Here is a 27,996-nt window from a genome sequence, read left to right on the forward strand (position 1 = left end):
TGGACTGGGGCGGGGCAAAGCGGCGGAGCCGTGGGCTCGTGGCGGTCGTGGGGTGAGTGACGTGTCGGGGTCACGGTGGTCTCGTGCTCCCCCCACCCCGGGACGCCTGAGGGGGCCCGCGGCCGCCGACCTCCGGGCGCCCTTGGCGGGACGCGGGGGCTTCGTCCCGGGCGTGAGGCGGCGGATGGCGGCGGGGGGCGGCCTGTCAGCGCTGGGGCACGGCCGCGGTACCTGAGGGGCCGGGCTGCCTCGGCGGAGAGGGGGGGCGGAGGGCTGAGGGGAATGCCCCGGGCAGGGGAAGCGGCCCCTGTGGGGCTGCCGGCCTGGCCTGGCGGGGGAGAGCGGGTGTGTTCCCCAGGGGACTGCGGGGCGCCCGGTCACCCCGTGCTGTCCTTGCCGGCCTGCCCGAGCCCGGGGGGCGGCCGTAACCCCCCCGGGGCTCGGGGGGCCGGGGGATGTCTGGCATGGCCGGAGGGTGGCCCCGTGGCTCTGGCGTGGCTTGGTGGCCACCCTGCGGCCCGGGGCTACGTGGGGAAGGTCGGGGACACGTGTGCTGTTTGTGCTCCAGAGCTGGTTCTCCTACAGCTTAGAGACGTGCTAACTGCTGTGTAATGCACTTTCCTCTTAGCATCAGAACCGTTTCTTGGGTTTAAAACCCTCTCAGCTGGCCCTCGTTAAGCAGTTTTATACCTTTGCCTTGTAACTGGAGAAATACGCCTCGCTGGTTGGGTTTTTTCTCTTCCTGAAGAAGCTGGGATCTCTCGGTGCCTTGTGAGACCCGCTGCCTTGTCTTTAATTTTTGTACTCAGAACCGGGTGATGTTGAAGTGCAGCAAAACAGAATGCAGGTGAGAGGAAAACAGCAATAAGGGTTGAATAATTTCCTGGCTTTGGATGCTTTCTGGCACCGACCAGAAACATGTAATAATAGTTACTTTTAGGGTATTTGAGTTAAAATGCGAAGTTACCAGGTCTGTTGTAGTATGGCATTTGCAGTAAGTTGGGAGTTTTATTGCGATGAGAATACAACATGATTGGGATATCAGTGATTTCACTTCTAAAGGTAAAAGACTAGAGGAAGTATTTAAGTAGGTTTTTTATTGCACAGTGTGTGATTGTTTTAGAATGAAACCTTCAAATGGTCTAAAACCTTGTTTCTGTTAAAAAAATAATTAAAACCAACACGCACACATGCAATAGTTATACAAGGATTTGATGTAAATTCCTAATGGGAGCAGATTGTTCCTATCTTTATATGGCAGGTGGACATGAACTTCAAATAGATGTCGTTCCTGTGCTTCTTAGATGAAGAGACAGTTCATTGTTTTGCTTCCCTCCGTATTTCTATTAAGTCAGCAGTCAGGATAGATTTCTGTTTTTAAAATGGTGAAGACCTGTGTGGCTAAGTCCTAGTGTTGCACTTGAATTTAGGGTTTTTTAGGTACAGGTAACGTTATGTCTGTACCCAGCTTTTTCCTTTTGTGCAAATATTTAGTGCAAAGTTTAACTTGGAAAGAAAAACTTCACAGTTCTGGTACAATCAAGGATTCCTGTGCTGTGAGCAACCTCTTAGCTGAGAACCTGATGTGCTTTCCCACACTGGGATTCAGCACTGGCTTAATGTCAGTGAAGCGGGCAGGTAGCAGTTAGGAGTATGTACCACAGCACTACAGCTACGTCTAAGACCTGTCTTAGTTGTGTGTCGGGTTTTTAATTTAAGCTTTGTTCATAGCCCTCTTCTGCGTTTTAGTCGGCAGTGGGTTTGTGGCTCCACGAGTTCCCAGTCATAGACTGATTTTTCCTGCTTGTGCTCAAATTCCAAGCTTCAGAATGCTTTATAGTATGGCATTTTGTGCAAAGGTGGACTAAACTCTCTTCACAAGTATTTATTAAATTTACTTTTAATCTGTTTGATCTTAACTTGCCTCTGCTTGAGCCTGAGGTAAAGAAAGCTTTTGCAGTATTTTTCATGAGTAACAGTATGTGATTTTATAGGGTAAATTAGCATTCACTTTAATGGTCCCAATTCATCTAATTTATGATGTCATGCTCCCTGAGGCTTTCATGAAGTTTTGGATCATGCGTTACTTTTTTCCCCATCGTTCATTAAAAAAGGGGGCACTGGAAATAATGTGTAAATATTGCCATTTAAATGCGTGTTGGTTTCATGACTGTGGATCTATTGGTGAAGCAACTGTGACTAGCCTGCTGCACAGTACAAAATTAAAGTGATGCTTTTTGCTATGAACACAAAAATTGTTCCAGTAGCCAGGTTTTTTCTTCCCCCCCACCCCCCCCAAAAAAACCCCCCTACAAACCAACCACAAAACCAACAACAAACAAACAACAAAAAACAGATTGAAAAGAGGGAAACTACTAGGAGTTGCAGGCTTCTGCACAACTTCATACTGAAAACTGAAAAATCATGTGTGGCTATTTTCTAATGAGATTTTGTTACGTCCGTTGGAAGTTGCAGAGAATTGTTTTAATTTTGTATCAGATTTCTAATCTAGAGCAGCTTTTTAGCTAGGCTGAGAATTAGAATAATTTCTGCCAGTAGAGAGGAAGAATTAAGTAAGCTTTCCAAGTCACTTCTGCATGTTTGCTTTTTTGTTTTAAAGGCATAGTCCCTGCCACTTACTCAGACTTGTAGTGGTGCAAGAACTAGGTGGTTGTGGTTTATTTTTTTTATTATTTTTAGAAAAGAGGTTTGGGAGGATTCTTCTCTCACTTACCCCTTTGCAGTGTAACTTCAGGTTTTGAATTAGTGAGATTATCTATCCCTGAACAAAAGCTTAATGCTTGAGAAGGGAAGGTGTTGAGAATACTAATCTTTAAGTCTTCTAGTACAAATAGGTGAGATCTACCGTATTTACATGGTGAGTTTTGAGTTGGGGCCCTAAGGAGCTTCCTTTCAGCTGTCTTTTTTTTTCCAATCACACAGTAGGTCAGAGAAGACAGAACTTTTTGGTTTTTGAACTAAAATTGAATATTTTCTCCTTTTCTTTTTGGTTTATGTATTTGCTATAAAGATCCTTCTGCCCAACACCTTCTCCATGCTTGGCTGAAGGTCACCCTGAAAGTTAGCTGTAATCTGCATCAGAATTTTGCAAAGTTGAGTTGGAGCAGATTGCCAGCCTGAACTTCTCTAAAAGTCCGCCAGGAAATCACTGGGAATCTTGGCAATTTTTCCTCAGGGAAGGATGAAAAAGACTCGGTCAAGTTATGTTGCTTTTCTCTGGGAAATCCAATCTTAGTTAATCTACTCTATTGCCTTTTGCTTCAATCTAATTTTCTGAAAGTATTCCTAGTCAAGACCTAGGGGACTCAAGACCAGTGATTTTTTTTCATTAACTTGTTCAGCTGAAAGCTGGAATCTGCTAACGCAGAGAATAATGGGACTAGTTATTGTAAACAAATTAAACTCCTGTTTTGTAGCGCTACAAACTAACTTTCTAAAGCCTTTCATTTGTTGGTCCTGGATTAGAAGCCAATCTAAAAGCAGAAGGCTATGATAAAATACCTCCTTTTTGTCCTTCTGTTTCTACAGTTTTTAATGTCCTTTTCCCAATGCAGGTTTCAGGTCTTTTCTTCCCTATGTCTCACCAGTTCATATCTGCAAGAGTCCTGCTGATTTCCAGTGACACTTGAACAATTGTGATGGCTAGCTACAACAACTGCTTGTATGGAAAATACTTTAAAATTTTCTTTTTGCTCTTTCACTCTGCACATATATAACATTAGAAAATCCCACAGTCATCACACTGCAGATGTGAATGTCATTTATAACCTGTTTTAAAAGTTTTATGTGCATATAATCTGTTCACTCTAATGTTTATCTGAATTAATACAGCAGACCATGTTAGATCACGGGCCAAAACGCTGTAAGTGGTTAAGTGTCTTACTGGATGCTCAGCACATCCTGGTATGAAGCCTGTGAAGCTGGGAGAAAAGGAGGAAAAGAATACAGCTGTTTTGCCATGAAACTAATAGTGAGTGCGCCAAGTTTTCTCCTGCGACTTTGTGAGAGCTACTTCACTTTAACAAAGCCTTCTCTTCTGACACATGCTCATTAGTTATCAAGGACTCAAATCTCATTCCTCTGTTGAAGGTACGTGAGCTTGGAATATGAGCTTTGTGATATATTTAGCTGATCTTTTGGCTAACCTAGATAAAAGAAATCCTGACAGTCTTGGCTTTTTTCTGTTTTGAAGACTTAATATGTCTTTGCGGAAGGAGTGTGTGGGGTAAATACACTTTACAGCTTTTTTTCATGTTAGAGGTAATGTAATTGGACTCGGATTTGCAAGATTAAAAAGCACTTTGAGGCCACCTTCAGTGTGCTTCCTGAGCTTACAGACTAATGCTTGTTAGCCAGCTGGCTAGTCTGCTCCAGTGTGATGAGCTTGGAAAAGCAGCTATTTGAAAGGTATATGGCTTCAGCCTCCTTATGGAGATGCTCATCCCTGTGACCCAGCCTGCTCCTTGTCTGATTTCATTCAAATGGGGAATGTGCTCTGCATGGGAAAATCAGAGCAGCTCTGTGCCATCCCAGTGTGGGCGCAGTGCCTGGCCCCGGTGAGCTGTGCAGCTCAGCAGCTCCTTGGCTGGGTTCCTCCATATTGTCTGGATGGAGGCTGCACTGAGAGCCAGGTATCCAGTTGATGAGTTGCTACCTCAGTTAACTTTTCCTGCTCTGAAAGCTCTGAAAAGACTCAACAATATATTGTCACAGCTTGACTGCATTTTCAAGCTTGCATCCTTTACTTGGGAAAGAAAAACACTAACAAATGTGGAGCGGTCTCAAAGCCAGTGCTCCCAGCAGGCAGGTGATCCCAGTTTATTCTCTTCTAGCCCTTGGGAAGTGACTGCTGTGGCTGCTGTCAGTGTAGAGCTCTGTGGGAGGGCAGCGAGATACCACACGCATCTCTGATCTAAGTCAACCCTTGTACATCAAAGTGATAAGGGAAGTAGAAGCACAAGCTCCTGAGGAGCACACCCAGCCCTGGAATACTGTGGAGGTGAAGTGCAACTCACAGGCTTGGTCTGGTTTTCTCAGTTGCATTTTTTTTTTTTTATGGTTCCCTTGTTTGTCTGGGCTCCTGAACTAATGGATTTGACAAGAGACTTGACTCATGATTTCTGGGTTCTCTGCCAGGAGAGTTTTATACAGATCAAGTTACCATTGGCTTTGGTGCCCTTTATTAACTTGGGATAAGACATTCTCTCACGAGGATGTACTGAACCTTAATGTTTAAGGTGGTGTCAGGTAAGACTGAAGTGTGTGGGATGACTGTGTTACATGTACAGTCAAACTGAAGCCTAAAGAACTTAAAAGATGGTTGGGAGTTTTACAGCTGCCTTCATGTTCCTGCTACAGGTTTGGTTCTACTTGTAAAGGCATTTTTGTGCTGCTCTCTTCATACAAGGCATAAACAGACTACTGTCCGTAGGATATCCTGTTGCATAGATAGTAAAGGCTAACACGTTTTATTCTGTTTGTTTTGCTGCTTTGGTAAGACATAGTAGTTTAAACAAACTTTTTGGCAGCATCATGGCTTTCCTTAAGTTGCTGAATTCCTTAAGTGAGACCATCTAGTACATCACAATAGTAGGATCGTGTGCACTGCTTACCATTTGATACCTTTTTGTGTAACTCTTGCTTTTGATCTTGCTTGAAACCACTGCCCCTACAATAAGGACACTTGTATTGCAGAGCACAGTACAGCCATATTTCTTGCACTTTTTCTCTTTTGTCATGTTTTTTCTTTTGTAGCAATTGCTGATGCCAGCTTTCTGTTCAGAAAGGTCAGAGAGCCAGTGACCCAGACAGGATTTGTCTTGTACACACTGTGGAAGAATTTCTGCAGAATTTATGATACATCTGCCTTGTTATTTTTTACACTCTCCCAGGCTCCTAAAAACTAGTCTAGAGCTTTGAAAATGTCACATTTCTTCATTGTGAGGTAGATACTAAAACTGTTTGCTTTCTTACAGTATCCAAAAGCAAGCAAAATAATTTCTCTGACAGAAATGTGAAAATGTGTTTGAAATGTGTTTTGTGTAATGTATTTGAAAGTAATCTCTGCAACACATTTAATCTGGTCAGGGACTTCTAAAATCTCTTTGCATTTTTGTGAAGATCTCGTGAAGAAGATTCAGGGGTTACTTTTGCTGTTACATGGAGCTTTATGTGAGCATCCCAGTCCTTGGTCTGGTCCTAACATGATTGGCTTATGCCTTCAGTAGGCTGCACAGCCCAAGCAGTCAGTATTTGTCTTGGGTCATATGAAATCTTTGGCTGTAACAATAGGGTTTGTCAATACTTTGTGAGGGATATTTCATAATATTCTACTCACCCAGAGCAGAAAGTAGCAGAAATTGCTGCTGCTTCAGACCTTACCCCTGTTTTGCTCAACTATTAGAAGCTGTATATAAACATTTCCCACTGACCGTATTGCAAGTAGTAGGTCTGGTTTGAAATAGGCTGCAGGTCAGGCAATAAATAGGCTTAAAGCAGAGTAAAAGTGATCATAGCTGAATCCAAGCAGTAGTTAATGATTAGCCTTTGATATAGATAATGATATGAGTTCTGCTTGTCAGCATTATCTGGAAGTTTAGAAACATTGATCCATCTCGGACTAGTTGCCCATTTGGAGAAGGCTGTTCTTCTGGAGTCAGTAGGTAGAAAACCTGTCTCTGGAGTAGTAAGTACTCAGCTTTTTGGGGTTTTTTTTAGCTCTGAATCATTTCTGCTTTGGATTAGCAGCTCTGTGGCAGCCCAGTGGTTTGAAAGCTAGGTGAAGAACGCAGTGTTCAAAGCTTTTTCCTGGTGTGGTTTATTGTCACTCATAACTAAAATAAAAAATTTGTTGCTATTTGTTCTAGCTTTCCGTGCCCTAGAGGTAGTCCTGTCAGAAGAGTGTCATGAGACCAAGGCTCTTCCAAAGACAGGTTCCTTCCCAGGGAATGGCTTGACTTCATTGCCCTTTCCCTCTTCTTGATATTGCAGGAGATCTTCGACCTTGTTGAGTTGTCAAAGAGTGAAGGTGGGATTGGAATTTTGTATTTCCAAAAGCGAAAATGTAGAGGTGCTCTGTTCTATAGACTAGGGCTAAGAATTTGTCCTCTGAACTCTTAGAGGTGTTTGTGTTACTACCTGGAAGCTATTTATATATCACATGTTCTTTTGCTGTTACCTGAGACCACAGAGCAAGAGTAGGAAAAGTGCCTCTGGTGATGTATGTTTTGGTCTTAACCATCTGCCGAAACAGAGATTGACTTCCTGGGCTTCATTAAAAACACAGTGGAATGGATTTTGATAATGATGACCTGTGTTCTGCCTTGCTTTTTTTTCTCAGAAACAGCTTCGGGCTTCTCAAAACAACGGGTGTTTGAACAATTGAAGCAAAAGAATTTGATTCTTGCTTGTGGTAGAACAAGCTTTTGTTTTGAGGGAGAGTCATAGGTGGTGATACAAAATGAAATGAACACACATTCATTTGCCTTCTGCAAGAAGGGAAAGCATAAGTATTTTTTTAAAAGTCAACCTTTCAAACTATTAGGTCTTTAGTGAAAAGCCTATGTTTAAAAGGTGACCCTGACAGGCCAGAGTAGGAATTGGAAGTCCCTGCGTATTCCCGTAGGAGCTGACATCAGCAACGCATGGCTAGTGCGGCAATGCCTGGCATAGACTGGAATGTGACAGCTCCAGGGAAGGTGAATGATTGAGTGGCCACCTTAAAACACTGTGACTGCACATGGACAGGCATCTAAGGAGTAATTGTAGACAAACAGCTACTTAAATATGAAAAGAAAGGAGTGAAACCTGTTCCTGGGATCGTTATTCAAGGAAGCTTTCACATGTGGTTGAGTCTAATGCACTTCATAATGAAGGTGTTAGAAGAACATACATGAATTGCTTAAAACAATGTGTCTCATATCATATGTGTGGAACGGATTCCTAAAAATTAACAAGGAGTTCTGGAAGCTGCTTTTCTTCTTGTCCAGATTCTCAAAACATACCTGAAAGCCAGTTCAGAACTTGTACAAAAGTTGCCTTTCTGTGCTAAGTCTGGTTATGATGTTGAAAAACAGCCAGAGGGGAGAAATGAGCTGGTTTTCCACATGTGCGGCTTTGTGTAAATGGCTAGGTTGTTATCAGCTGATCCATTAACTTAAAACTATCTTTGTTACCACTGCACTGCAGTGCCTTAGGCATTGCCTGAGTTCACTGGAGGCAAGATTTCTCTGCCAAAGGATTCGCAGGAACTTTTTAGTTCAACTGGAGGATTGGTGTCTGGGTCCATAAATGATGGCTGCGCTGCCAGAGCACAGAGCAGCTCCTCACCGTATCTGCAAGAACTGATAAGTCCTTGATGTGTGCAGGTTATTAAACTACATGTGTAGTTGTCATTCTCAGGGGGTAATAGGGTGCTGACTGGGCAACCTGCTGAGCGTGCTTGAACAGGGAAGTTGGACTAGATGATCTCAGGAGGGCTCCTAAACCTCAGCGTTTCTGTGACTGAAAATCTTAACTGCAACTCCTCCTGCGGCGACATGTGGAGCAAGGGCAAGTAGGGTGAGATCTCGGAATCTTCTGTGAGTCTTCTGAATCATATGTGTCAATGGACTTTAGGCTCCCTTTTATGAGGCCTGTAATAAACTGATACCATGCACTTTATTACCCTCAGCATTAGTTTTATCTACATGAGACAAAGGTATTTATGATGTTGCTAGATAAAAATCTGTAATCCTGCACCTGTATTAAAGGCTAGATAATGCACTTTAGGGCACATCAAGTCACATTGCATTTTTGCAGCTGAGGAAACTGTTGCTTACTTGGGAATGCACTTGCTGACCCTTGGTTTCATTTTGTGTCCTCTGAGATTTTACAGTCTTACAGGGCTTAAGGCTAGAAGACACCATTTTAAATAGCTCTGGTCAGAGCTGTTTATACTGTTCAGCCTGATGTGTTTCCTTCCCACTTCAGCAAGCCATGAAGCAATGGTTTATCAGGTATTAACTTGCAAGTAGTACCCTGCCTCACATCCTGATGTATCTAGTATTCCTTATAGATGTTGGCACTGCTGTTGGCACTGAATGGTCACAAACAATAATAATCTCCTTACCCTTGGGACAGAAACACCCTTTTTGTGTGAGACAGGCTGGTTCCTTTTCGTATGTATGGTGCAGGTGGTGTGAACCTGTAGGAATGTGGCTGCTGAATTAGAGTGAGCGTGATGAAGATTCTTGTACACAAAAAGGTTTGGGTTTTTTTCCATTTTAAGATTTGAGTTTTCCCTTCATAAAAAAAAAAAAAAAAGGTCTTTGTAGATAGAAGAGTACGTGCTAGAAGCTATTCTTGATTTGGGCATATAAAATAAGAGAAATTCTTCACTAGGCCTGGGTTTTCTAAGGAAGGATAAGTTGTCTAATCTTGCAGGATACATATCTTGCAAGATACTGTTGCAAATATTAATATTTTTTTTTAGATGAAGAAGTTTTTGAAGAGTATTGCAAGGCGCAGGACTGATCTGCTTGTTGCTCGGCATATGGTGAGGCAGCAGGATGTTTTCTGCCTTCTGGCCGTATGGGTCACATCTTCCTGATTGCCATTCCTGTGCTTGGTTGGGTAATGTCTCTGCAGAAACAGCCACGGAGGATAAGGAAGTACCTATTTATTCAAGAAGTTACATAATCTTGGAAAATGTGTCACATGGCGCTTCATTTCTCTTGTCTTCCCCACTGCTGTCCCGTTTCTCTCTTCGGCTCAGGAAGGTTAGGCAACTTTCTTCAGCTGACGAGTGAGTGCTAAGCAGTTTTTAGTGGGAGGGTTTGGGTGATTTCTGACCAAATGCCATACGCAGTCAGCAGGCTGCACTCAGCTATTCTGGCATCCCCACAAGGCCTGTTAAAGCCAGTGGGATTTAAGCTATTCTGCCTTATCTCTGCTTAAATACTGCATGGTCCCTGGGGGGAAGGGGAGGCCTTCAGGTTTCTCCTTCCTGGATGCTGAATACTGGGTATTTTGTGACATGGGTATGTATTACCGTGTTACTGTTTCATACCCTTGATGATGTGAGGAAGAGAGATGAAGCTATGATAAAGTGGCCTGCGGAACTGCAAACCTGGTATAATTGCTTCAAAAGTCCTTTGACGTGTATAAGGAGTGCTGAAGAGGTTCTTCTGTCGATGCCTTTGGGGAATTGCCTTTGATGGAAACTTGTTAGTACTAGCTCTGAATTCACGCTGGCGTTGGCTATAAGGAATTTTGGTGTCTGACATGCTTTTGTAGGAGTCCTTTAGCCTGGATGTTTTATAAAGAAATAGTAATGTAGCATCCTCTTGTCAGTTTTGGCATCTCTAATGCCATGCTTTTCTCTCCAGATGAGTGCTTGAGTCAGCTTTTGTATGGCATCTTCTCTGCTTTGGGAGCTGTGAAACTGGCATTCGCTCCTCAGGTCTTGCATGTCCTGAGGTGCCTCAGTTCTGCTGCTCTCCAGAAGCTTCTGTGCTCTTGCATGTCAGAAAAGGGGCATGACTTGCCTCATCTGGCTAGACAGCAAGGAGAAAAATACACAATACAGGCTAGTTAGTGGTGGAAGAAATAGGTAAATTAAAACAGGAAGGGGGAAATACTGGACATGTACAGAATAGAAGAAATTGTGCTAGCAGTGGGCTTGGGCATGGCAAGTCACTCCTGAGTACGAAAGTCACAGGCCTGTGACAGAACTGATCTGCTCTGGCTGTGGCACCTGGTAGGACGTGCACTCGCAGCAGGAAGAGCCAGCTGGAGGGGGATGCTATTCTGTTGGAGCTGGAGCAGTAATATGAAAAAGGGGAAAGTTTTGTGACACTCAGACATGAACAGGCAAACTTTGAACTATTGAAGAATCATGATTGTCTTTTAGTTGGTACCACCTTTGTCACTGAGTTCACTATGTGCTGATGTAGCATCTCACCTTTCTGAATGCTGACTATAATGTTTATTGGTATTTATTAGCAGTAAAAAAAAACCAACCAAACTTGTAGTTGACATGTCTGTTCTTGGCCTTCTGCTTCTGGTCAGTGGGTGGGCGGCTCTGGGCCAAGTGAGCTGTGCTTTGTTCCCTGAACTGCACTTTTGATTTGCTCGGCTTGTAATAGTCTCTCTGGCTGAGGTTGTTGGAGACAGCCAAGGGTGTAATATGCTCGGATCCTTTGAAATTGTCCCACTGGGAACTTCAGGTTAATTTGGGCTCGTTCGGGTTGGAAATACTCATGTTTTATCAGGGTGGTAGCAGGTTATTGTTGGTGGAGTTGAATACTTCAGTTCACGTCACTTCTGACATCAGTTTCTCCAAAGCTTGTTTGCTGTGTCTGGCCTGGCTGTCCTTTGTGTGGATAAGAGCTATGCACGCACGGTTCACCGACCGTCCTCAGCCTCCTGACAGCTTTCAGTATCTGTCCATCACCCAAAAATAACTCCCTTGACCCATGTTTTTGTGACAGATGTGCGCTCAGCAATGTCTGCAAAACAGACAAGCAGTAGGCTGCATTTTGGAAGCTTGTACCCTGCGGTGTTCACAGGAGCTGCCAGATCCCATTCCAGTGTCATTCCTAGTATCGTGCCCTTCCTACTGTTTTGCAAGGACTGTGTTGTGTTTGTAACAGCGTGAAAATTTTCTAGTCAGGTGTATCCACTGCTGTGTTCTGAGCCCAAAAGCCTGTTGTGCCTCTTCAAAAATGTTTTCACTTTTAGCACTGTGTAGGGGACGGTAAGAAGCACCTTGTTGCTGCTGTGCTGAAGAGATGGTGTTCTTGTCTTGTGTCCTGCTAAGAGTGGGGCAGCCTGGAAAGCTGTACGTGTAGGTGATGACCCTAAGATTTGGCCCAACAGTTACAGGTGTGGATCACTCTCTTAAGATTGCTGTTCTTTTTTCACAGGAAAACTTGATGTTCACTGGTCTATGTGGGAATGTGTCCAGGATTCTCCTGTAGATGAGGAGAGTTTCTACTGATTCCTGTGCTGATGTAGTCCTCCCTACATTGCTGACTTAGAATTCTGTGGGAAAGAGACAAACCAAGGAGCAATGACATTGGTTCTGCCGCCTGTCATTGTCAAAGGTCACTGTGGTCATTGTGTGAGTAATCTTACCTGCTCTACCGAAGCAGGGGTTGAGAGGTGGCCAGCACAAGTGGAGGAGCTGTTTTAGAACAGGATAGGATAGGACAGTTAAGTTGGAAGGGACCACAACAATCATCTAGTCTAACTGCCAGGCTGTAGCTTGATGGAGTTTGGGACTTCATGAGACAGTAGAGGAGCACTCTTGGATCTAGATGCAGAGCTTTGTGTGTATTCCAGGTGCCTGAACCTGGACTGTAAGTGATGGACTTCTCTAGCAGAAATGAGGTTACGGCCAGGAAAACATTGGCAAGGACTCCTCAGTTTTGCCATGTTTCTCAGGAGAATCCTTCACTTACTGCTTTTTCCACCTCCTGTAGTTTCAGTGTGGCTGAACAAAAAGCTTGTCCAGAGAAGAGCCAGTCAGTTGCTCAACCTGCCTAACTCACCATTATTTTCTTCAGCTGTATGCACCTCTTGGCAGTATTTCTCAGCCTTTCCTATGATATTATCAGTCTTTCAGTCTCAGGTTTTCCTGCTCTTTGGGATTGTTTTCTGCTGCCTTTCACTTCTATGGACCTGTTAGCAATTACATGGGCTGGCATGATGCTCCGCTTATGAAGTTCGGTGCATTGTCCTGTAAAGAACAGCCTGTCCTCAGTTTTGGTTTTTTTTTTTTCTCTTGTTCAAAGATTTAGAGATTTCCTGAGGAGTCTGAAGAAGCTGGAAGATTAGGAGCGACCGTCCCCTTTTATGGGAAGGAGATCAAGCAGGGTCTCTTAACAGAAGGTAACCAGACAAGTTTGCTATGAAAATAAACTCCATCAAAGGGATGTGATTGTAGCCATGCTGAGAGGAAGAGCTCTGCCTCTCCTCTAGTAATAGGGATTGTGCTAAGTGAATGCAACCAGCTTTGCCTCAGTTGTACAGCCGAGTGTTGCTTTCGTTCAAAGCAAAGGACAGAACCTTAAGGGCTGAGCCAAAGCTGATACTTTACAGCTATTTTTAATCTTCATTTTAATTAAAAGTTGATTAATGTGTATAACTGTGCCAAGCTTCCAGATAATGTTTTACAACTCCAGGAAGCCTGTGTGAGCCAGCATCTCAACTGGAATCCACAGTCTGAAATTGGGCCACCTTTTTTTATATTTGCTGTGTCCATGAGTACTGTGCGATAGTTACATGTGGAGGGTGCAGCTTGTGTCTTTGGGACAGAGCAGCCCTGTAGTGAGAGGGACAAACGTATTGGTACAAGCGTGGAATGTGGGAAAGAAACAAGAATTTGGTAAGGATAAAACAAGCAAATGGTGGCAGCCAGGAGCCCTGAAGGATAGAGTTTTGCAGCTCAGATAAGTGTGAGAAAATGGTAAAATTAATCCACTTGGCAGGGTGCTCCTTTGTTCTCTGCAAAGACCTACAGCCCCGCCCATGAGTTCCCCCAGGCACTGAGGAAGGGGCATGTACTCACAGAGTGCGATTATTGGCCCCAACGGTGTGATCTGGCTGTGCTGCAGAGAGCCTGAACTGAACTCTGCTTTAATCCTTCAACCCCAAACCTACCTGCGTGGGTGGCAGGAGGCTTTGCTCCACTCTTTCCCCATATCCTGCCTCTAGGTTTTGTCAGGGTTGCCTTAAGAAAGGGTCTGTCTCAGCCTGGGCAAATATTGTCAGTCATGGGCATGGCTGATAAATAATGGAGCGTTTTTGATATGCCACGTTCTCTGTCACCTTCAGCATCCATGACTGTGCTGTAGTGGTTCCATCCTGGGATTTTTGACAGAGGTGATGACAGAGGATCAGTTATCCTGTGTGATTTTTCTCCCCTCATGAAAAAGTAACAGCCCTGCAGGTTATTTTTGAAAGCCTATTCTTCTGCTTGTATTGTGCATGATAGCTGCAGAAGAGCTGGTCTTTACATGCTATCAGCTTGTCTGCATCTCGCTTCTAACATCCCTGCTGACTGCTTCCATCTCTGCATGTCACAGTCTGCCCAGACATCGTCCCCATGCAAAGCTGAACACAAGATATAGTCTGTAGCCCTGCCCAGCTCTTTTTTTTTTTTTGCCCATCATTCTCCACTTCCTGCACTCCACCCTCTGGCATGCAGCATCAAGCTGACTAACCTCTAGAATACCTCTCTTCTTCCTTCAAAAGCTTCCGAAACCCACCTGTACAAATAGCTCAGCTGTATCACTTCTGCTTACATGTGGGGAGGGAGAGTGTGCCCTCTGTCACAGGCTGTTTTTCTGCTTGACTCCACTGATCTGGCTTGCATAGATTTGCAAGCTTCTCTGGTCACGGACAAAACCCAGGAAATGCAAACTAACACTGTGTGACAACCTAGCCTTCAAAATATCTTGGACCGCCTCTCCCAAGCTGTTCCCTTCTCTTTCTTGATCTTTACCTGAACCCCTTCTAGTGTGTTAAGCTTTTAGGAAACCTTAAAACTTCTGGTGAAGACTTTTGGTTGGGACTCTAAGGTGGTGACACAGTACCAGGCCAAGCCACACAGTTCTGCTGTAACCTTGCAAACATCCCTTAAATTCTTAATATAGCACCAAGAGCTGCTCCTTCGGGAGTCATGGAAGGGAAAAACAGAGGTGTGCAATTAAAAGAGGCGTGCTGGGCACAGCACAGTCCCTCCTTGGGTGTCCGAGTTCCAGCCTGGCATTGCTGAAGCTGCTTGGGAGAGTTCTGGGGGGAGTTTTGGCACTGGAGAACAACGGTGTGTATCTGTAAAACACGTTACATTAAATTACTGAAGAATGATGTACTTGTTCCTTGTAGCTTTAACACGTCTGTATAGCTTGACCCAGGAGGGCTCTGGCTGCCATTGCTGGATGTTTCTACAATATGAACAGGTGGAAATCATCTGTTCCTCAGCTGTGCCTTTAAGCAGCTCTGGAGCTAAGCCTGGGATCCTGGAGGAGAAGGAGCGAGTCCACCCATCTGGAAAGGAAGCAGTTAAAATTGTCCAGTTTGCCAGGAAATTGAATAAACCAGAAGCAGTGCTAAAGCCTCATGATGTCTAGCTCAGACCATTCAGTGGAGACCAGTTAGAGCCAGTGAACAGTGCTGTAGTGTCTGCAGGCTCCTTGCTTCCCCTCCCACCTCTATTTACAGCACTTAAAAAAAAAAAAAAAAAAATAAAAAAAAAAATTGGGCTTGAGACCACAAGCTCAGAGCCAGTGGAGCTCAAGTAGTCTGCCAGCTGGACTGCTGTAAGTAGAGCACTGATAACTTTTGGTTGCCTTTTCCATTACTCATGTGTTTTGTATGTAACATTCCTTTGTATCATGCAGATGCAGGACTGAGAGGTACGTGATGGGCAAGCAAGAGATCTTTGCCCTTCCAGCTTGCTTTTTTAATCTTTTTCCCTTGGATTTCTCTCAGGAGAGAAATTTTAATTCTTAGTAAATCTTCCCAGGTTGTCTTCACTTTTTGAGGAGAAGAGAGGGAACTTCTGACCCTGTTCTTGCTACCAAAAGCACTGGTGGAGATACTAGATAAGAATCACTCTAGCTGCCTTGAGACAGAAGTCTGGATGCTTCTGTGCAGGAGCCAGCCTTGGCGGCATGGCTGGTGTGCTTGCTGCTGCTGCACACGGGGCCGCTGCAGCAAGCACTGTCTCTGTTGAACAAGTAACTAGTGTAAAGGAGACTGAAGAGGTGTTTTTTAAGGCAGAGCCAGTGGAATTAGTTGATTTCTTGCTTTTTCAGAACTGGCACAGGAAAGATGAGGCACTATTTTGAAGGGAAGAGTTTGCTGCTCTAATGGGCATTGATTTAGGGCTTCGTTGTTAATCCTGTTAGACTTCTGATTTGGAAAGGAGCTTTCATTCCTCTTGAATGTGACTTTAAGGACGTTCTGTTTGCACACCATGTTTCAGACTGAGCTGATTTGTAAAGTACTTTCTGGGAGCTTGGCAGATCCTTCGCAGAGTCTGTCCTGTTTCTGTATGGCCTGTGTTTCTGCATTAATAGGTGTTATCTCCCTTGGGTGTCTGGAAGGCTGTTTGCCACAGGAGAAACTCTGATTTACTGCAGAGCATTAACAGAGCCGAAGCAATAGATTGGGAAACTGTGGTGGAGGTTATTTATAATGGCAGTCATCTTATGGCTGAGACCTGCTTGAGAAGACTGTTTTGTGTTTGGCGTCTCATCAGGTCCAGCTCTTTTACCCATTGTTTCTGTTGTGCACTGGCATAAGACACCTATCTTTCCTCCCATCCTCTGTGCCCTGGAGTTGCAAACTGCCCTGCAGCTTCCTTGTACATGTGAGATGAGGCAGCACTGGTTAAATGTTGGTGGAGGGTGAAAGCAAGTCCTAATGCTGAACTTGAGCTAACAGTTTGTTGTCAGATCCTGCTCCTGGCTTGCATTTCTCCCTGAACCATCTTGGTCTGCTGAGCTGCCAAGGTGGCATTGCCGCAGACGGGTAGAAACCTCTTACCTGAACAGAGCCTACATATGCGCTGAGGTCAGTCTCGCTCCAAGCTGATGGCTTAAAAGTGAGAGAGGTTCTTTGTGTAGCTCTGAGTCTTACTGTGTTCCTTAAGAATTTGAGGAGTTGTCAGAGGAGCCACAGCCTCCATTTCACCTGGGGTGACAGCAGGGAGAGAGAAAGAAACAAGTCTTGGAGGGAATTTCCTCATTCCTCTCTCCTGTCCCACCCTGTTTGTTTTCTTATGCGGTAGGCTACTACAGAGTACAAGAAAAATCCTTGTGTGTGTGCAGCCCTGGTAACGGTGCAGCATCCAAGCAGGTGCACCAAGAGGTCTGTGCCCTTCGAGTGTGCAAACACTTTGAAATGCTTGAGCCTTCTGCAGCCACAGTCTGTTCCAAATCCCTTCTCCAGGGTGTGCTCAGGGATCTGCTCCAATCAATGCCTCTTTCTCTCTGTGCAAACATGGGGAGCAGGCAGCAGTTCAGAGATCAAGTTGTCCATTCAGACTAAAATACCTGCTGCTGAAGTGCTGGGTTTGTACAAGACTAAACCCATTTAAGGAATTCATGATAATAGAAACACGTGTGTGGATTTTTTTCCTCCCAGTACAGCATCAGACTTCTTAAAAACAGTGCCCTTCTTTTCGTGATACACGCAGCTCTGTGTCAGTGAGCTTGTCTCTTAAGAGAATGCACAAACAAACCAGTGATTTGCAGCTTGAAATAATTACACAGCCATTAACCTGTTGCTGCTGCTGCCCTAGATACTGTTTTTTTTTACCTCAAGCACAAATAGAGCCTCTGCGTTACAACTTAGGAGGTCTGACTGTACTGGGTTGTTCCACTGGAAGTCATTTAAACAGAAATTTATCCAGGTGTGGTTACCTTTAATAAAACAAAAGACAGCTGAAGTGGCTCAGTCTAGGTTATTTCCTCTTAGGCTACTTAATATCCTCTTCTTTCCAGGATCTCCTAAAATGTCTTTCAGTGTTGGGTAACCGCGGTAGGGGGTTGGATCTGGTGTTGGAACACTAGTGGAGCAGAGTGGGAAGGAGCTACACAGGTGAACATCAAGCTCACCGAGACCCAGCCCATCCACAGGCAGCCACTTGTGAATGCTTGAGCTTGTTGGTTTTAATACACTGTAAATGGCTAGAGAATGCGTCTCCTGCTTCTCCCTTTCTGGAGACCAGTGATGGTAAATTAGTGAGAAGCTGGACACAACCAAACCACAATGGGAGTTTTTAATCTGGTAACCAGCCAGGGCTTCTGTGGAGTGTATTGGAACCTGCAGAGTTTGGCAGGAGCATGAAATCCTAAAATGAATAAATAGCTGAATTGGACAGTAGTCACTAGCGAGAATGTTGCATCCAAAGCAAAAGCAATCTATCAGTCAACTGAAAGAAGAATCACAGAATCGTTTAGGTTGGAAAAGATTTTTGAGATCATCAAGTCAAACTGTTAACCCAGGACTGCCAAGTCCATCACTAAACCATGTTGCTAAGCACCGCATCTACTAAACCATGTTGCTAAGCACCGCATCTACTAAACCATGTTGCTAAGCACCGCATCTACTAAACCATGTTGCTAAGCACCGCATCTACTAAACCATGTTGCTAAGCACCGCATCTACTAAACCATGTTGCTAAGCACCGCATCTACGTGATTTTTAAACACCTCCAGGTATGGTGATTCCACCATTTCCCTGGGCAACCTGTTCCAGTGCTTCACCACCCTTTTCAGTGATTTTTTTTTTTTGTCTTAATATCCAATCTAAACTTCCCCTGGTGTAACCTGAGGCTGTTTCTTCTTGTCCTTGGCTTATTATCTGGGAGAAGGGACCTACCTCTAGCTGCCTACAGCTTCCTTTGAGGTAGTTGTACAAAGTAGTAAGATCTACCCTGAGCTGCCTCCCCTCCAGGCTGAACACCTCCAGTTCCCTCAGCTGCTCCACACCCTTCCCCAGCTCTGTTGCCTGTCTCTGGCCACGCTCCAGCACCTCAGCATCCCTCTTGAAGCGAAGGGCCCAGAACTGAACACAGGATTTGAGGTATGGCTTCACCGGTGCTTGGTACAGGGGCACAATCATTGCCCTTGTCCTGCTGGCCACACTTTCTGATAGAGCCAGGATGCTGTTGGCCTTCTTGGCCACCTGGGTACTTGGCAGATACTCTTCCCTCCTGCAATGGCAGTTGTGTTCTGGGTCACCAGTGATTCCTGCACAGCTGTGTCATAAGGCCACTGGCACGAACTGAACCAGCTGCACCATCAACTGTTTGCCATTTGGTTTTTTTTTTTTACTAGTGTGGCTTTCAGTTTAGAAGGCTCTTCTGGAGTTTCATTTCCCCTTTCCAGTCTAAATATATTTATACCTATCTGTTCAAACACCATATTGTATTTTAGCGTAAAAAGTTCTTTTTTTCCTAGTTGTAAATGCTCCTGGTGATTTATCTGGAAGGAAGTATGTCTCCTCTTCTTTTTTTTTTTTTTTTTAAACTTTAATTTGATAAAGTGTCTGTACTTTGTTTTTTATTTCACTCTGTTTTACTTGAGTGCTGGACTAGACTAGGAGGGTACACAGTAGTCCAGACAGGGCCTAGTACATCAGTGTCCATACTTACTTATCTTTAGTGGTATCTCACCTGGACTGTGCTAGCATTGGCTTTGCCTGGCTGTCACGCAGAAGATGCTGTTGTTTTCAGGACTGACTGATGTTCTCGGGTTGTTTTTGCTCCTGTTGCTATTTCTACCTGGTGACTTTTTATTGCACACCAGAAATTGTCCCTGGTTCCATCCCACGTTGTGCCAGAGTGCAGAAGCCACGTCCACGTTTAACCATGAGGTGTATTTTTATTTTTAAGGTGGTATTTCCAGACATACCTGATTTGCAGTAACCAGATTAGGAACTTGGACTGGCAGCCTTTTGACTGTGTCTCTCATTGTGTGTAATGTGATTAGAGGGGAGATGTGACAATGTAAAGCTCATAGAAGTGAAATTGGATTGCCTGTGGCTATTGCAGACCTTTGCCTGGTAATAGGCCTTGTACCACCTAACATAATTTCTTCATTAAACATGTTCCCAATAAAATCCATAACTGTCAATTAAGAGAAATACTGTAATCTGATCCTTTATTATATACAATTTAAAATGGGGTTTGAGATATTTTTGCCTCTTGCATGACTGCAATTGAGAAGAAACTTGGGTTTTTTTCTTCTTACAGATAAGAAATGTTCCTTTATACTGAGCACTTGTCCCCATGTGCTACCTCAATTAGATTAGGCTGCCTTTCTGGCAAGAATGTTTAGGATGGTGCAGCAATACAATGATGTAAAGCTCAGAGGGACACACCTCCTTTAAAGTGTCCTGCTCGCTTTGCTGTGTGTTCTCTGTAGTCAGAGTGGAGGACCATGAGGATGCTGCAGAATTTTATCCAGAGGCAGTAGTTCTCAGTGGCTTAGAGTATTGTCTTTTGTAGTAGCAGTAGAGAAACCATATTCAGTTTAGAAAACTGCTGCTTCTTTTTTTTTTTCCCCATTTGTTTTCAGGTTCCTACTTTTCCACGTGCCTTTTTGAATATCTGTTGTAAAGATGCCTCACGATCACCACATGAACAGCTCCATGTTGCCAACCATGCATCCTCCTGGACATCACCACTCAACAACAGCCCCAGGACATCATCACGGATCTGACATGATGATGATGGTAAGTCGAAAAATTGTAATTAACCAGAGAGCTTTTCCTTGTCTGTGGTTCAGAGTAACTTGTCATCTTAGAGAGTACGCTCTTGAGAATTGGAAATTAGACTTAGCTTTGGAAGGCATGAATCAATCCAGTTAAAGCACAGACCCCATTGTGGCTCTTCTGGAATGGAGTGGGCATGAGGTGATAGGCAACACAAAATGTATTTCAGAGCTGGAGATCCTTTGGCAAAATGGTCTTTTCTTGCAAAACCTTCCTAGCAGCCAGCTTAGTATCTGCTCTCCAGGCAGCTAAAGGTAGAAATGCAAAGTAAGCATTAAACAAAAAATGGATGGAGTTCTCCAGGCTTTTAGTGTTAGCAAAAGCTTTAATTGGCACTGAGAGGATTGCACACTAGTATGATGGGTTGTGCTGACCTGCAGGCAGCCAACCAAACTTTAAGTGCGCACTTGGTTTGGGGAGCAAAGTGCTACCAGGGCGCTCTGCCATGTCAGCGTTAAAGCTGTGTTGGTCGTGAATCCTGCTGCTCTAGCTAACTTTGATCTAAACAAGTTCAGACTTGTGCATGCTGGCATCACTGAAGCTTTGCAGAGATCCTGGCCAGAGTTTCCATGGAGATGTCTGTATGATCTGCGTTTGTGTAACTAGTTCTAGGGACTTTTTCAGCCTTTTCTCCCTTTTCTAATACTTTCAAATGAGTTTCAGATTATTAAAACATAACTCTTCATGGTTAAACTTTGGAAGGAGGGGAGCGTGCATTGCCATTTCAAATGAGAATGTACTCAGGAGTACATTTTGCAGGCCTTTATTTGGTTTGCCTGCCAGCTATGTGCCCTGAAGAATCACTGCTTCTACTTACATTGCAAACAGTACCATAGCAGAAGAGGGGATTGGAACAGCCTTCCCCTTTGTGAACACAGCCCAGTACAAGGCCCAGTAGTGCTGGTGGAACTTGCAGTCCAGCATTGTCATTTATGTCCTTGTGGAGCTCTTCAAATAATCTTAACAGCTAAGTCTTGGCGTTCTCTGATCCGTTACTTCCCATACAAATGCTGTTTCTTTACAAGTGTCAAGTGCTCTGAAATTCAATGGACAGTTACAGGACACTGCCTTACCCTGCGATTGAAAACTGTGATTAGCTGCACAAGATGTTGAATTAACATGGCACGTAAAACTGTCAGGGAAGGAAGTAAATAGCTACACCATCTTAGATAGTAGACTGAACACGTTTTAATGTACACATATTCCTATTCCTCACTTGCACCAGGTAACAAGCTCCATTTCAGCTGTGGTCTATGGAAATAGGCTACAATCTTTGGCTTGTGTGGTTTTTGTTTTAAATGTAAAAATATTAAATTCATTAAAGAAATGGAAGTACTCTCTAAAAGAATGTTTTATAGTAGTTTCTGCTCTGGGGGAAGTGAACATCTGCTGATTCTTATGGATGCTGAAATTAATCATAATTCTGATCTTCAGCAAATAACCTTAATTAAGCAATGAAGGGAGTTCAAAGAGAAGTTCTGTTAGCTTAGTGAGTACTTTGCATGTGAAAACACTGTATGCAGCTGTGGTCAAGGCATGCTAAACTGAGTGTATTTACCTGGCTGGGAAGATTATAGGAACTCCAGGTGGCTGGGGGATCATTGATGTCTCCCCTTCCCACAGCATTCACTATGAAGGTTCAAGAGCCCTTACTTTCACCCAGGGGAAGCTGTGATCTTGCTTTATATATAATATTCCTTGTTGTACCTGTATTTAGGTCTGTCTTTCCCATAGAATATGATGAGGTTCTGTAGGGAGACAATAGTCTGCTGGCATGGTGCAGGACGGGACCAGAGAATTCAGCTGTACAAGCCCTTACCCGTATGAGCTCATACGAGGTCAAGGTGAGGAGAAGGAAGTGTCCTGTACCCCAGCCCATGAGTAGTCATGAGCTCCACGGAGACACCCCCGATCCCCAACTACTTCAGATGCTTGAGGAGAAAAGGAACTCCAAAAGCAAGAAGGGTGGCACTTTTCTGTAGCAAGTACTGTGGGCCTTCTGCTCAGGGGCACTGTCTGAGAGTTGTCCACGGGAACTGGAACCTGAAGCACCTTTAGCCATGTCTTGCTTATGTATGTTACGCTAGATTTACTGAAGAGTTTCTTTGAGTCTTCTGTTGACCAAGTGAAATGATCTTAAGTTCTTGTCATAATACAAAAACCTTTGCTAAATCTTGTTGTGAACTCCATCTTGGGATAAGCTATTCAGGCTCATCTTGATGTTCTTTATGTTTTGGCCAGGCAATGACTTTCCACTTCAGCTGTGAGAATGTGCCATTGCTGTTTTCTGGACTTACAATCAATACTCCTGGAGGTTGGTAGAATTGTCTTGTCCAGTCCAAACAAAAAGTTTGCAAGTGATTAATGTTTCAGGAATTACCTTGCTATTTATGCCAAAAATACGCAGGCACACTGTGTGGAGTCTGTTTTAAATGGCATCTGTGGGGTGAAAGAAAAAGGGAGATGTCTGTATAGTTTGAGAATTCAACTGGTCTTATCAAAAGTGATTGCTGATTCCACCTCATGGGTGAAATTCCAATTAGTGTGTGAGTGAAACTCACGTTTACCATCTGCACATGCATGTACATGGTGCCCAGCCATAGCCCGTGCAGTGTGATGCAGTTGTTGAATTACAGTGTCTCTTCTGACATGTTTTGAAGCAAACGTCTTTTGTTGCACAGATATAAGAATGTTTCCTCTTTTGTCAGAAATGGCTGGTGCTTTTGTGGCTGTCTTCTTCCTGGCCATGTTTTATGAAGGCCTTAAGATTGCCCGAGAGTGTCTGCTCCGTAAATCCCAAGTCAGCATTCGCTACAACTCCATGCCAGTGCCAGGTCCCAACGGCACTATCTTGATGGAGACGCACAAAACTGTTGGGTAAGAATTTCACTTCATTCCAAGAGAATTTTCTTCAGCACCTGAGAAAGGTAAAAACTGGGACAGAAAAAACTTTATGCAGTCAGTATTACTCTCTGCAAAGTATATTGACTCCAGATTGGGACAATGCTTGACACTGGAGGACACTGTGATTGAGTCATCTGGCTACCCTTTAGGATGGGGGACAAAAGGAGGAAAGCAGCAAGTAGTCAGATAAGCATGGGTTTTTTCCAGGGCAGTAACGAACACATTTGGGGAGTTCCCAGGAACAGAATTTGGGTGTTATAGCCAGCAACCCTGGCGATATGACAGAAAATACTTAGGATCCTTTGGCTGACAGGTAATCAAAGCCTCTACTCGGAAAAGAAGCCATTCTGCATATTGAATGTGGGGGTACAGCAAGCTTGTAGAGATCTGTTTCTCAGCTAAAAGTTTTGTCCTCCCAGCAAGTACCATGCTTTCTTTGATATCCGTCAGCTCAGGGGAAAAAGACAGAAGTGACAGATGCATGCAGAAGTCGTATGTCCAGACTGCTTTGTTATCTTCTCTGCCATTTCAAGCGCACCTTGGCATCCTCTCGGCCTAAGAGCTACATTTTCTCTTTGGGGATGTGCATTTTCCTGCCTGTGTCTCATGAATACTGACTGTTCTTTGGGGTTTGTGTTTTCAGACAGCAGATGTTGAGCTTTCCTCACCTCCTGCAGACTGTACTACACATCATTCAGGTTGTGGTCAGTTACTTCCTCATGCTGATCTTCATGACGTACAACGGATACCTCTGCATAGCTGTGGCGGCAGGGGCAGGGACGGGCTATTTCCTCTTCAGCTGGAAGAAGGCAGTTGTTGTGGATATCACGGAGCATTGCCATTAACACTGGATGCTGCCCAGAAGCTCTCCACCCCACTGCTCTCTTGAAGTGCAGCCATCACAAGGACTGGATCATTCCTAAGCTGAAAGAGAATCGATATAAAGAAAATCAACTGGAGTTCACCACAAGTTCCTAGCTGGGGTGTAGGTGTGGTTGGAACTGGGTATGCTGCTCCCCCATGCTGCAGGCTGGCAGCAGGGTTGCCTCTTGAGGGTCCCGTGGTAGCCATTCTTGGCTAGGATTTGCTTTTTTCTTAGATTATGCCGTGATTGAAATTAGTTGGCTGACAGAAATGTAGAAATTATTCTTTAAAAAAAAAAAAAAAAGACAAAAAAAACCCCCAGAAAACCAAAACCATTTTATTTTTGAATTTTAAATGCTCATCTGTGAGGGTTTTATGAACAGTAGGTAAAGATCAATGTTGTCAGTGGAGCCTACGTGTGCAAATGGCTATGTTAACGTTACTTTTTTTCAGTCCATGAGTAATGCGAGGGGAGGAGATCTCCCTGGCATTGTGGCTTTTGGGGCCAATGACACCTTCTGATGCAGAAGGACTCAGCCTCTGAGGAATATTTGGTGCTGCACATCAGACACGCCCAGGGTGTCCTGGCAGGGGAGTGCTTTGACATAAGTACGTGACCTGTGTGCTTCAGGGGGTCTAGAGAAGTGTCCTCCAAGCCCATCAGAGCATGATGTTAATCTTTGGATGCATCCAGCAGTTTTACTCAGCTTCAGGTGATAATCTTGGGTTTGGCTGCTTTCAGTTCACAATCATGGAAATACGCAGAGTAGATGCAGGATGGTAACTGCTTATTTACAGGGCAAAAAGATTTTAAATGAACCGTTGAACCCACATTTACTTCATGTTGAATTACACCTGGATGGATCTAGAGCTAGACTTTTGGTTTACCAGAACTAGTTCTGTAAATGAGGCGAGAGCTAAATAATGATTTCTTAACACTGAAGGTTAAAGTACCTGAAGAGGGCATTCTCTGATTGAGATGAACAAAGTAAAACAACCATTTTCCTGTAAAGGAGGGATTTGAGGAAGAGAAGAAAGAAAAGATAGGACTACAGCAGTTCTTAGTCTCATCTCAGATTAAATTTGGAAGCAGCTTGGGCTGATTAAAAAGTATTCCTGACCCAGATGACTCCTCTTTGTCTTAATAATTGTGCTGTGACCACATTAGTTTGGAGGTGCAACAGTTACCAGTGCCAGTGGTGGGCAAGTGTTGTAGCACAGCAGAGAACTTCCCATTCAGTGCTGTGAGCTCTACACGTTTCACAGGCAAGACAGGCTGTGACACAGGCAAAACCAGCTTACTGCATGTGTGATGCCCAGAACATGCTTTGGGTTTTCTAGGGAGCAGTTTTGCTTTAGCACTTCATTATTAACTGCTTCTCATTGTAGGGAACGTTGAGCAGAGTATGGTGCAAAGCTGGAGCCTTCATTCTACTCAGGATGCTCAATTTGTGCTTGTAACTGCTGGAAGGGAAGACGGTGAGGTTTTCAGAAGGGCACTAAAAAACAGGCACCGTTTCCAGACTGGGATTGATGTCTGGGATGTGCCATGAGAACATGGAATCCTTTTGAGATGCCTGGGCACATGCAGTAGCATTTTTTTCTCTGGAGGTGCTACTAGTCATACTGTTAGCAGTAGCTGTGTAAGGAATGCTGATCTTTGTGATCAGCTGCAAAAGGCAGCAGGAAATCTGCTACTGCTGCTACCAGGATCTTGAATGCACCATCTAAAGTCAACTGCCCTGGGCTGATGCCAGCTGTTTATTTGGACATCTTGGTTTCTTTGGGCAGTGAATTACAGAACAAAAGGAGATGAGTTAAAAGCAGGCTTAGGTTTCTAAAAAGCTGCTTTCTGTAGCAAATTTGTGTCTGGGTGAAAGAAGCAAAGTTATTTTCATGGAAAAAATTTTAGCCACATCCTGATGGGAGACAGGAAAAGCTTTTCCTGTCTGAACTTTGAAGGGAATTATGTCTGTAACAGACTGCAGAAGGACATACTGATCTCCTCTCTGCATCTCTCATGAAGGTAAAAATTTGTGCCCTCTAAGCAATCATACCTCTCTGTGAGAGTGGAAAACACACCCTTCCAATACCTGCGAGAGAGCTGTGAGGAAATCTTAGTGTTTGTTGGAGAGAACTGAAGCAGTTAAGTGCTGGAGATGGTTGGTTTATGTTTTGAAAGCTTTATGCTGCAGGGGCTTGATGCAGTTCAGAGCTGATGTTGCCAACACTGCTCTGATTGGTTTCTCTTGAACGAGCTGGAGTTGTTGCCATTACAGGGATGTCTGATTACATAGTCACAAGTGACTTTGCATGATGCCAGTAGTTACTTCATATACCTCTTGCTGTGTCTTTCTTTAAAATAGAACCTCTGCTTAGCTTGATCTTCTTGCTGTCATCTTTTATCCACCTTTCCTTCTATTCAGGTGACCAGACCTGAAATCTCGGATTCAAGTGGTCAGAGATGGATGACTTGGAGATCAGGCAATAGCTGTGGCTTTTACAGTATGAATTCGGTTGTTAGCTTTTCTGCCTCATTTTACATGTAAAATCTGTGCCCTTGAAATTGTTTCCCCTCCGAGGATGATTATTTCTGTCTTCACTGGGTCATCTCCTGCCCATGCTCACACAAGAGCGGGCACAGTGTGCAGAGGGAAGTGATGCTGAGCTAGCGGTGCTCACTGGAGGAGCAGGAACCTGGGCAGAAGTCCCCCAAGTGTCCAGCAAGCACCCCAGTTACCTTCCAGCAGCCTGGAAGAGTGATGGTTTGAGCAGTGGGCAGTGCCCTAGTTAGAAATGGGAGGCCCAGCTGGGCTTTGGGGAGTGGTGCACAAGGGAAGGGCTGAAAGGAGGGTGTGTAAGGAGAGAAAATGGACGGCTGCGTCCCCTCTGCTGCTGAGCTCGCTGCTACAGTGAGGCACAGCTGAGAAAGGGACCTTTCCAGGCTGTGTCTCCCTGCCAGCTTTGGCCATGCTTTCTTTTGGTTCAATGTTGACAATCCAGAGAAGCCACCTACCTCCCTGTGTCCCAGCCTCTGCCTGGCCCACCAGATGCCATCAGCTGCTGTGTTCTTGGCCCAGGTTGCTGTTTGCTTTGCCAGAGTCTGAGCAAAACCTGGCTCTCTCTGCTGACTGCTTCTACTGACTGCTTTTGGTGCAGACCCAGCCTTTCTGCTGGCTGTATTTAAAGTTGTCCTGATAACACTAAACTCACATGAAGTAGTGCTTGGAGGGAGGTGAGGACTCAATTCGCTCAAGTCTCTGAATGATTAAAATTCATACGTCAACACACATGTAGCATGCTTGGAACGTGATGTCCCGTGTCTGTCTTTGTACCCTGACGTTTAGCCTCCACACACGATGCCTCTGAATGAAGTGCACAAAGCATCTGGGCTGTCTTCGTTGGCTGGCTTTTGTTGTTTTCCTTCGAGTGCCTTTTCAGTTTGGAGCCAGTCCCACCAAATCCAGCAGGATTTCTAGTTTTGTTTACAGTGGACTGTCATTTTTGTTTTTACTCTTGCTCTTTGTGGAGGTAGCTTGTCTAGTATTACTGTGAATATCAAGAATCTCCTGTATGTAATTAACCAATAAAATCAATTTCATTTTACTATGGTGGATATGGGGTTTTGAAACAATCCTCAAAGCAGACTGCAGCTGAAGTGGAGGCTGGCAGCTCTTACTGCACCACTCACAAATTGACGCCAAGAGTAAGTGCTCGCTTTTATTAGCAAAAGGCCCTACAGTGAGGCAACTCCAGCGTGGCCTTTCCTTGCCCCTTTTCTCTGGCAGGACTCTTTGGTACCTGTTGTGACGGCGCACGTGAGTGGCAGGGGATTCAGGTGATCAGGGATGGGGGAGAGGAGCAGCATCCTCTGGGCCTGCCCCAAGTGCAAGCAACAACTGGAACCAGGAGTGTGGGAAGACATGCTGCATGAGT

The 27,996-nt window shown here is 44.4% G+C and overlaps 1 protein-coding gene across 5 annotated transcripts; it reads left to right on the plus strand.

Annotated features, from left to right (window-relative positions):
* The first annotated feature begins 8 nt into the window (after nt 1-8).
* On the plus strand, nt 9-27,666 carry SLC31A1 (solute carrier family 31 member 1). Of its 5 annotated transcripts, XM_037400185.1 has the most exons (7): nt 6,655-6,706; nt 11,928-12,107; nt 12,798-12,894; nt 20,097-20,253; nt 22,534-22,606; nt 23,001-23,169; nt 23,840-27,666. In XM_037400185.1, exons 4-7 carry the CDS (start codon nt 20,140-20,142, stop codon nt 24,039-24,041), a joined length of 558 nt encoding a protein of 185 aa, XP_037256082.1. In that variant the 5' UTR covers nt 6,655-6,706; nt 11,928-12,107; nt 12,798-12,894; nt 20,097-20,139; the 3' UTR covers nt 24,042-27,666. The 5 variants fall into 5 exon arrangements, with proteins under 5 accessions (XP_037256080.1, XP_037256084.1, XP_037256081.1 ...); XM_037400183.1 differs by lacking the exons at nt 6,655-6,706; nt 11,928-12,107 and adding an exon at nt 9-52; XM_037400184.1 differs by lacking the exon at nt 11,928-12,107 and having other exon boundaries at nt 6,615-6,706.
* Nucleotides 27,667-27,996: the final 330 nt, after the last annotated feature.

This window comes from Falco rusticolus, chromosome 9 (assembly GCF_015220075.1).
Source record: "Falco rusticolus isolate bFalRus1 chromosome 9, bFalRus1.pri, whole genome shotgun sequence".
In the NCBI taxonomy this organism is placed as follows: Eukaryota; Metazoa; Chordata; class Aves; order Falconiformes; family Falconidae; genus Falco; species Falco rusticolus.